Below are 10,945 nucleotides of genomic sequence, written 5' to 3' on the forward strand. Positions count from 1 at the left end.
AGATTCCCTGTCTTTGAGTACAGTGTTCCTAAATTAATTTCTCAGCCACCATTTTTTTAAAATCACTTTTATATAGTGTCTTCCATGTTGGAGCTAAAAGTGATACAGCTAGTCAGTAGAAGGGTTGGGAATAGAGCTCAAGTCTCTTGATGTCAGTCTCCTGCTTTAACCACTAGGCAAATGTCTCTTTACTCTGCTATCCCACATCACTATCCTGAACAAGAAATCATTTGTCCAATATGGAAATACGCTATCTGGTATTGTAAGGAATCTGTAACTACGTACATACAGACAGAGTCTCTTTAAGCTGAAGTGGTAGAGGCCTATGCTTTTGAAGGCAAAGGTCCTGTGTCTGACCTTCCACTGCTGCATTTGTTCAAGATAGCTGTTGACTTCATTGTCTGTATATTTGGCACTGTGAACTAGATATAACAGCCAAGTCATTTTTGATGAGAGGATCTATTCATCAGGAGTAAGTACTTGAGAAAACTGTGGTCTCCATGGGTGACCCAGTAAGTGAACAATTTCTTACAAGCATTCTGAGAATCTCCATTAATAGTCCCATGTAGTAGAGTTTTTAATCGCCTGTAGACCAGAAATGGTACACATACACTAGTTAGTTGATTACACTGGGAAACAGATACTAGAAAGTTGCAAAAAAGCACAGATTTCTTTGTTGCTTTCATAAGAGAATTAATTCAAAATATTTGCTATAATCTTTAGTTCTGACCTCCTATCTGTTGTGTAGTTAGTGGTTAACCCATCTATGAAGCAAATACTCAACAGCTGAGTTGGCAGGCTTTTATTCACCCCTCTGCTAACCACACCCCACGCAATAGGAAATTAGAGTGATTTAGTGTGACTAAAGCTTAACTCCTCACCCAGAGTGCAGACTGTATGTTTTTCCTTTGACAATTACACAGCTAATTAGTACTTGCATGTAATTTGATTTGGGGTTGTTGCCTGCTGTTGCTTTTTCTCATTTAGCAGTAGAAATATTAAGATATGATCAGCAGGGGGCATCTTATGCAGCTGTAGGACTTAAATGCCAAAGCTTTAAAGATTTGGAGGAGGTGTACTGCAGAGCTCCCTATGATGGAGGGAACTTAAATTTGTCCACTTTATGCAGTAGCGTGAGAAAAGTTGTGGGGGTGGGAAGAGGACCAGATGTCTGAGGTTGCGGAGGACTGGGAACAAATGAGCTTACCTGACAGCAGTAGCAGTTCTGCTTTCATGGCTGGCTCCCTGTGCATGTTCCGATTTCTGCAGTAACAGCAGCAAGTGCAGCTGTAATGGGAAAAATAGTCTATAAAACTGTATAAGACAGAAACATATAATATTTTCTCAAACATATCTCAATCAATGTGTGTTCACTTTCCCCCATCCATCAGTGCTGAATTTCAAGACCGTCTAAGTAAAATTGATAAACTAAGATGCAGATATGAAATTCTTACCATCGTCATGATGCCTCCTGAAGGAGAAGAGGAGAAAACTCAGACGTACTATGTTATTAAGGTAGTTGAGTTACGTTACTGTTGGAATGCTTTTAATCAACTAAAAGCTCATACAACATCATCATAAGTGTTTAAACTATAGCTTCTCCTGTTCTACTCCAGTCTCAACTCCCTAACACCGAGGCAAACCCCTTGACCTGCCACCTGTTGCCTCTCTTGGAGAAAGGTCCTGGCTGCATTCTTTCCTGCTTTCTGGGGGAGATGGCTATTTGCTCACTACCCCTATTCCCAGAGTGCAGGATCTTCTAACCAGTCCACTCTTCTGAATGGCCATGTGGAGTATCAGGAAGTTGGGCCAAAATGCCTTGCAGGACATCCTGTAGTTTACTCCCATGCTCTTTCAGCTATTACTCAGTTTGGAATGGGATTTAAAAAAAAAATAATTGTGGTAGATTTCAGCTGAATACTGCTTCAGAGCTAGATTTCAGTAGAACTCTAGTTTAGGCCCCAGTCTTGGAAGCTGCTCTATGAGTATGCAACCAAGTGCTCAGAGCCCCATTAATTTTTATTTGTTTCAAAAATTTGAAATGAACTAACCTCTCTGGTCAATAACAATCTATAGGCCACAGAAGATTTTAGCCATTGTATTGAAATCCATATACAAAAGGAAAGGAGTGATTATAGTGTTCCCATTTATTCTTAAATTCTTATCATCCAAGAACAGCTTTGTAGTTAGAGTGCATTGAACAACTTATCTCACCACATGGCTCTCAAACGTAAAAGCAGAACTTTCTGGCTACATAGTAGCTAAGGCTCCTACCATGAGAACACAGGTGAACCCCTGTGCTCATATGGACATCAGCTCTGCATAGGTGCTCATGATAAGATCAAGGTCTAAGATTGAGCAAACTAGAGCTCTTGTAAGAGTATAGAAAAAAGTTTTGTTTTAACTACTTAACTTCAAGTATTATTTTGTTATTGTCGTAATATTATTCATGTGTTTCAGTAAGATACATGCAGCCCATAGACTGCGTCACAATGTGTCTGTTCAATTATTTATCTATCTATCTATCTTAGATGTCTGTTTTTATTTTCAGGCTGCCCAGGAAAAGGAGGACCTTCAACGTGAAGGTGATGATTTGGATGCAAAGATCCGCAAAGCTGAAAAGGAAGTCATAGCCTTGCAAAATACCATGCACGTGCTTAATAACTGCAATAGCAATTACCGAAATTCTTTTAAAACAGTGACAGAGACAAGTATGTAAAATGAACATTATTATTACTTGTGAGCTAGATATGACAACATAAACCATGTACACTGGACTAAAGCAATGATACCAAAGGATTGTACTTACTAAATAAATCAGCTACAGAATACACTGATAGTAGCAGAAGACAGTAATTTTGAATGCTGCTGTCAGTGCACCAGGGCGGAGTAGAAAGACTAGGTACAGGAAAAAGAGCAATAAGATGCTATTACAGTTCAAGTTCTGCCTTATGATTTATATGCACATTTTTAGACACAAGTAAGGATTGTGAAAACTATCAAGTACAGCAGAACCACAGTAGGGGGAGGCACAAAGTGTTGTAGAGAGGCTGCACAAAGTACTTCCACAGTAAGGCCCTTAATCAGTGAAAGGAGGAATGGACAGTAGGTCTGCAAGTGTATGAATTCTGTGTCAGCACAGCAAGGCATAGTAGTTGTGAGGTACTGATGCAGGCAGGTCCCTTATCAACAGTATTGTTTATTTTCTGTTTTCACTATAGGGAGTTCTGTCATTAGGTAAAAAGGTGAGCTGAGGATGGTGCCACTGTTTGTGTACTGTGTAGACAACTTTTAACATGCTGGATCTGCACAGTACAGTTTGTGGAATCCTGTAGGATTTTGTGTCATTTACCTTTTGTTGAGACCTCATTGTAAACTTAAGCTGTTTTTTTCATCAGACTTTTGTTTAGTTTTATCATTGATCACACTCATGCACAAATATAACTGCAAAGACAGGGCCTGTTGAACTTTTGCGCCCTCTGCTGTCCATACAGCAATGGCTCTTAAATCCTTATCCTTGATAAACCAGTCACTTTTCCCCTTGTTTTTAGATGACAAATTTGTGGAGTATTTAAAAAAATAGTCTTTTGAGGATGTTCCCAGTAAGTTTGTAATAAATTAAAAGCAGGCACTGTGGACCCATTTGGACACAGACTTCCTTTAAGCCTTCCATTTGGTAGTTCTTTTAACATTTCATGTATTCATCTTATAGTACAGTAGCCGTATCTTTTTTTTTTAAAAGCTATATAGTTGAGTAATACAATTGTAAGTCTCCTAAAATACCTATGGTATAATTCTACAAGAAAGTCCTAATGGCTTTTCAGAAGCACTGTAGACAACATTAGGCTGTTTAAGGTTCCCCCTTGCCGTAGTAGACACGTTAATCAATTACCTAAATAATCAAAAAGAGATTAAAGCGTTTGAGTTTCATGGGGTGATTCAACCTTGTATTGCCAACTATACTTCTTTTTGATTTACAAATACATCTGTTGTTCAGCAGTTGATCATTGCAAGATCAGGTATTTAAGCTAGTGAATATACTGCCCAGGTTAGTATAATGCACAATTGCAGATCCTCAAGGCGATCTAGCAAAAGACTTGTTACCTAGATACGGTCATAAATGATGTCTCAGTGTATTGTTCTTAAATACATTTTGGTGCACTTACTTTAAAATGCAGCGATACTCCAGTTTTGGGATGAAATGTAATGTCATAAACATGTTAATGTGCACACCTTGTACAATGTTTAAACTCTAACTCGTTTAAACTCTAACTCTGTTGTAGGTGAAGAGTACGAAGAAAAGCTGCAATTAGAAGAAGAGAAAAGAGCTGCTGATGAAAAATACAGATACAAGCGAAGACAGATTAAGGAGCTTCAGGAAGACCTTCAGGTAATGGGCAAATGAGATTTCCATTTCTATAGGCGAAGCCATGGTTTTCCTTAGCATAGCAATTTTTCCCCCTCATGGATTAAGAAGCATTCTAGAAATATTTTTCCTCATTCTCTTTTGTGAATTCTCTGCACCCCCTTTCCTACTGCTCATGGACATAAAATTTTACCTCATGAGGGTAAAATTTTCAAAAAAGTGTCAAACCGATAGGAGCCTAAGTCCCATTTTCAAAACGACATAGGCACTTCAATTTAACTTAGATGCCATTGATTTTTAATGAGACTTAAGCTGTCAAGACAGACACCTCTGAAAATTTTAGCCAGGATTTTTCAAATTCTTACTACATGTAAAATAAAGTCTACATATATGTAAATTCAGATAGTAATTTATGTAGTTATTTATCCATTGTCTGGCCATCCTGGAAGAAAGACAGGAGACAATGGGTGTGATATAATTAGGCTGCAACTTCAGTCACTTAAAATATCTAGGAATAGCATGTATAGTGAAGGTCAAACTTTCCCAAGTTATTTCCATGTAATCCCCAACCTAGTCCCTGCCATCCCGTTGCTGGGACCCCACCACCCTTACCTTATATGAGGTAAAAGGAGGGGACTGGCTCCCCACTGTACCAGGTGTAGGAGCTCCAAACCCCACTTTCTCAGCTCCCTTAACAGATGCTTTCTTTCAGATTCTCTTCCACTCTATTTTATCCAATAACCATATTCCTTCCATGAGTGCCTGCACTGGATATCTGTCATGAGGTTTTTTTTGTACTAAGTTACAATATTATAACCAGCTCTCAGACCTGCTTTGGAAAAGGCAAACCCCACCTGCACTGGACACCTGTCACAAGGAGGTGCCAGCAATTTAGCTTGGCTGCCTCCCAATTCCCAATGGACTTCCAAATATTTATGGACAAAAATATGTCCTCTCCCTGCTTCGATCTCCTTTTGCCTTCCTGTAGCGGGTTTGCACAGGGCCCTCCTGTTGCTCAGGTCCTCTGCACCCACAAACCACTCAGACACCTTGGCTTCATGCTCCCACCAGTGAGGTTTGTTTACAGGTTGCTTGCCCACCACCTTCTATTTACAAACAGTCCAGCTTAACAGCCTCAGGCGCCTCCCAGTCTCAGCCACCAACCAGGGTGAGCTCATCCTCCTCCCTACTCTGTGGCTTCTCCCTTTCTGGCCCCCCACACTGCCTGCCTGTGAGCCTTTTATAGCCCCAGCTAATGAGCCCAGCAGCTGCTCCCTGTTGGCGCACTAAGTGCAAGCTTACTCCTCTGGCTCCAATTCTCCTTTCTTAATTGGAGCTCACATGACAGAGAGCTGGCTCCATTTTCTTTTGCCTAGCACCCTGTCACACTTCAAGTTGGTTTTTTACCAGCATGAACAATAAGTGCACGTGCCTGCTTTCAGGCCACAAAAGAATATATGAGGGGCATCAGGTGGTCCCACAGCACGTTCCACCTTCCATACCAGCTCAAGATTGTCTCAGCATCCAGGCACAGCTGTGAACATCCAGATGATCTGGAAGCCTGCTTATGTGCTCAGTATACATATTCTGTGTGCACAGATCCACACCAGTCACTTGGCTCATTTGTTTGGTTCTGAAATTAGAAACACTGGAAAATTAGCTGAGTTTCATGTACATCCTGTAGACATTTGAGTGCCATTGCCCAATTGCCTGAATTGCTGTGGCCCCCTAGCCCTAGTTAGGCCACAGCTGTTGCGATCCCAATCCAGAATGAGCGGGAACCAAATTCATGCGCTTGTAGTTCCCATGTTATGAGCCCCTGGCTAAAAACTGTAACAAATTAGTATATTGGGGGGGGGCCTGCCATCTCCATGAATATGTCCTTAACGCCCCTGCTGGGCAAATCCTAATCTTACCACCGTCCTATAGCATGATGGACTCCCTTCACCCTCAATCTATTTTTGAGACCCTCAGGACAAATCACTCCTCCACACCAAAGCTCTTCCAGAAGCATCCCTCGCTAACCGTCACTAGTTCTACTCTAAAAACTCAACAAAAAGAAAAAAGCTACCAAGAATGCTGCCTGGAACAAGGTTGCCTCCTAGTTGTGTCTGCATATTTGGTTGAGACCAGGCCACAGATCCAGAAGTGTCTGAACACTGATGTGAATCCACACAAGGACCTGTGTCTTGAGACCACCCAACTGAAAACGTTTGGACAAAGAACGTGCTACAAAGAGCCGTGTAACCTCACAGCCTACTGGCAAACATAATACCAGATAGGCGACTAACAGTAGCATATGATGCTGGTCCGTTCCTGCACGAGGCCAACCGCTCACTATGCCATGGTACAGGGAGCCTAGTAAGCCCCCTCCCCTGCAAGGAGCCACTTGCTTTTCTTTCTCTGGCTGTTGCTGCTTGGGGGGAAGTGCTGAGGGAATTATCCCTCCTCTTTTCTTCCCCCCTACATATGACTTGGGGGAGGAGAAAGAGCTCAGCTAGGTCCTCAACCCCTCGTCCTCTAAGGGGGTCACTAACCCACCCCCCCTACAACAAAAAAACCTTTGCCGGGGAAAACAGCCAGCTGGCTTTGGGTTGCTGCTGCTGCTCTTTCTGAGAGTACATAGTACGTCTACAATACAAACGTAAATTTCATGGCAGGACTTACAGGACAGCCGACAGCCAATGTAAGGCAGTGTCTCCACATGCACTGTCACCTTACCTACCAGGACATAAGCCTTACGCCTCTTGTGGAGGTGGAGTTATGGCAGTGCAATAGGGCACTTACATCGTCAGGAGGAAGGCTGTAGTGTAGACACAGACATAGTTAGGTCGATGAAAGCTGCTTTACACTGGCCTAACTTTAGCATAGACTAGCCCTGACTCTAGTCCTCACAGGGAACCCATGGCCGCTGAGGCTGCTGGAGACCTCCAGTGCCACGTGATGGGGCCCTGCAGCCTCATGTAAGTGCAGCAGGCTTCTCTGCCTCCCACTTACAGCAGCTGCTGGTTATTGATAAGAGCCTGGTGTCTTAAGGGGGTTTCCCCTTTCTCTCCTGCCTCCAGGACCCTGGCTTTGCACCTCCTTCCCCACACTGCCTGGGAGTATGTTAGCTCTGCCCCCTCTTCCATGTGGTTTGGGGATTCCTTGCTTCCAGGCTACCTTGTCTAAGGGTCCCATTTGAAGCTGGTGTTGCAGCCTGCTTATTTTTGCCACAGTGAGCCTCATCTATGTAAAAAAGGACATCTCTGGGGCTACATGGGATATAAATACCTCCACCCCCCCACATTTCCAGGCAGCTAGAAGGGCAATACCTCCCATGCCCACATATGATCCAACTGCTTCCTGTTCTTCCCTGTAAGCGTTACTCTGCTTACCCCCTCTGCCCAGATAACAGGGAGCCCTTAAAAAGGTGCAATAATGCAATAACCCTCTTTCTTCCAGCCAGCTGAACAAGGACCTCACCCCCTTGAGCTTGCGATAAGCATGTTACATACAGGCAAGCAAGACAACTAATGGTGTGGCTTGTCTGATCATAGTTCTAACACTTTAAAGGTGGAGACTATGGTTAAAGGTCCAGATTTTTAAAGTTGACAGTCAATGCAATTTTGGCTCCTAAATCAGGTATCACTGTGTGGTGAAACCCCTAACTCCCATTAAAAATCTGGTCCAAAAGCAACAAGAGGGAAAAAAAAAGTTGATACCTAATACAAAATGTTAAGTGTAAAACTATTGCAAGGGTATTATAATCACTGTATTTACTTTAATATTCATAAAGCTTTTTAAACTAATAAAACATTGTTCTTTGATGGTCATATTTGATCTGTATTTTTTCTTTCAGACTATGGAAAATACTTCAGACATCATGATAAAGGAGGAGGCTGTCTACCAAGAAAAAATAAATGAGAAGCAAGCTCATATTTTGCAGCTGAACAAAGAAATAGATCAACAGAAGCCAAAATTAGAAAGAATCATGACACAGGTTGGTTTAATTAATGGGACCTCTTTTTTTTATTGATTTGAGTTTTAGTTGGAGTATAGTAAAAATGCAGCACAAACAAAATTTAAGTCAGTTACTGAAAGCATTTGGCCTTTCATAAAAGGTATTTAAATTCTGTTTTCGTGATATTAAACTGTTTAATTGCATTTACCTGTTTTATGCCAAAAGTGTTCCAGACTGTCCAAAGAAGTTCGATCTTTAAAGAAAAGTAAAACAAAAACACAGGAGGAAGAAGACATTGATCTTCGTGAGCTGAAAGACTACAACAGAACCATTGACAAACTGTTGGTTGATGTTTTAGAAGCACATCCTGATTTAACTATATCCTTTCAAACATACTTTCAACAGGTAGCATGTCTAGTTGACTTGAACTGTTGTTGAAAATGTTGACACTTACTGTTTATGGATAAACAATTAATGGATTTAAATTACTTCAGTGATTCAAAAACATTGTGCTTCAATTTAAAAAAATACAATATGGCCTTTGTAAAACAAAGGTGTTATGTTCAGGTCATGTTGTTAGTATTGAAAATAAGGGAATATACTGAAGGTAGTTATACACTACCAATTTCTATGATACCATGTGTGATATGTCATATAGCTCACTTGCAAAGACCAATAGTAGATCTCTTTTCTCTTCCAGGCTTGTTTAGAACTTCCTACAGCTGCTTCCATAGGTAGTCATTACAGTTCTAGATCATCATCTTCACAAAGCTCAGTGGCATCTGTCAGGTGAGTGGGTTTTTTTTTTTTTTTTTTTTTTTTTTAAGTAATACTGTAGTTATTCCTCCTACTCCCACCCAGATTCCTCCTTTTGTCTCTTCTTGGCTCATCCCTGTTGGCTAGTAAAAGCTTGGCTATAGATTCTCCACATTATTTCCCTCAAATCTTTTATTAAACCCTCTTAGCAAACACAGCCTATGTCACTTTAGATGCGTGGACAAGTCCTGTGCCTCTGTCTAGCCTAGGAGGATAGTAATTTCAGACTTCCTTGGTAGCAGTGCTTTGAAATTGCTTAGGATCATATTTTCATTTTTCCTATTTCCTCCTACTTTGCTCTTTCACTGGAGTACAGTTCACTTGTAGATGATTTTCAAATTGATTCAGAAAATCCAGCTCTTCTCCTTACAGTCGGCATTTTTGCACTTGCAGTCTTCTGGGCTATCAGTCTTAAACTCAGCTTAAACTTAAACCCTTTCCCATGACAAAAATTTTTTTTATTTTATTTTAAAAAAGCTTATCCTGGTGGTTGTTAACAAACCAAAGTACCTCCTCTTCCATTACAAAAGGAAATGTACTCCACCTGTGATGTTACAAATATTGTTGCTTGAGTGAAGTTTTCAGCTATGACCAGATAAATTTCCTGTAGATGTCTTGAAGATTTTAGATGAGGATTTCTAGAGTATCAGGGGCAAACATTAAGCATCTTGCCCACAGTTTATAGAATCTAGTTCCTTCTGCCTTTCTTCCCTCCTTCTGATCAGCACTATTAGCATGAATTTGACTGTTACTGGGGATCAGATTTCAAATTTAAGATTATCAATACTATTCTACTACCACACCTGTAAAATGAGGTGCACTAGTCTTGCAAAGTGCTTAGAGGATCATTTAATACAAGTCTTATCAACTACACATTTTTCCCTTATTAATTGAGAGTTTTGTCTACATTCTAACCTTACAGTAATCTTATTTTGTCTTTTAGATCAACCAGGAGCACCACAGGTTCAGCGACTGGCCAGACATCCCCACTTAAAATTATAGATCTAAATTTATCATTTAGTTCTCCTGCAGCAACAGCAACTGCTGGTTCACGACCTTCCACTGCAGCTAGCAGCTCCAGTAGTCTTCATAGCAGAAAGAGCCTGAAATAATATTTTGAACTCCACTACAGCATGCTAGTATCACACTAATGCTTTTGAATTTGTAAAATTGGTTTAATGCACATTTCCTTATTTAGAAAGATCTTCTGGCAATTAGAAATATTTACTAGACTAAAGTACATGTTTTAATTTTGGGGCTAGGAAAATGTATGTTATGGTAATAGTAGTACACAAGCAATGAGTTAAATAAAATTGGCAGAAAATGTTTAACAAATAAATTTAAATGAAATTGTGTTTTTTAATTCCTGCTGTTATGACTAAAGGACTTTTGGGAAATACTCAGAAAATGTCTGATTCAAATCTTTAGTTGTCACAAGTATGTCACAGTATGTTTCTAGGGTCTTTACAAATGAGTTTCAATATTCATGATAAGAGTAACTTATGTTCCCATCAAAATGGCACCATAACTGAGGAATTTTTTATAAATTCCATTAAACATCTTTAAGAATAAAAGTTATGTTGAATAAGTATCTGTAGAGGGCAAGCCCAGCCTTCAAGGTGGAGATTCTCATTTTTAATATAAACCAAAATTGCTTATGTAACAAAATATCGCACCTTTTCACTCTATAGTCTTTGCTGTCCACTTCAATAACAAGTCGTATTTCCAAGTGCCATATAAACATCTACTTCCATATAAATAATGCTGTAAGAGGTAATAGAAATTGAAGCAGATTTCTGGCTGCTGTGACTAATTTGTAG

The 10,945-nt window shown here is 40.3% G+C and overlaps 1 protein-coding gene across 1 annotated transcript in view; it reads left to right on the forward strand.

The window, feature by feature from the left end:
* CCDC39 (coiled-coil domain 39 molecular ruler complex subunit) overlaps positions 1 to 10,737 on the forward strand; it is a 30,827-nt gene extending 20,090 nt beyond the window's left edge. The window contains exons 14-20 of the mRNA XM_067536491.1: positions 1,392 to 1,515; positions 2,552 to 2,711; positions 4,284 to 4,390; positions 8,208 to 8,348; positions 8,535 to 8,714; positions 9,010 to 9,098; positions 10,069 to 10,737. Coding sequence (XP_067392592.1) covers positions 1,392 to 1,515; positions 2,552 to 2,711; positions 4,284 to 4,390; positions 8,208 to 8,348; positions 8,535 to 8,714; positions 9,010 to 9,098; positions 10,069 to 10,237 — 970 coding nt within the window. The 3' untranslated portion in view covers positions 10,238 to 10,737. The remainder of the gene's footprint in view (positions 1 to 1,391; positions 1,516 to 2,551; positions 2,712 to 4,283; positions 4,391 to 8,207; positions 8,349 to 8,534; positions 8,715 to 9,009; positions 9,099 to 10,068) is intronic.
* The last annotated feature ends 208 nt before the right edge of the window (positions 10,738 to 10,945 follow it).

This window comes from Emydura macquarii, unplaced genomic scaffold, assembly GCF_026122565.2.
Source record: "Emydura macquarii macquarii isolate MOO-44397 ecotype Brisbane River unplaced genomic scaffold, CSIRO-AGI_Emac_v2 contig_3603, whole genome shotgun sequence".
Lineage (NCBI taxonomy): Eukaryota > Metazoa > Chordata > Testudines > Chelidae > Emydura > Emydura macquarii.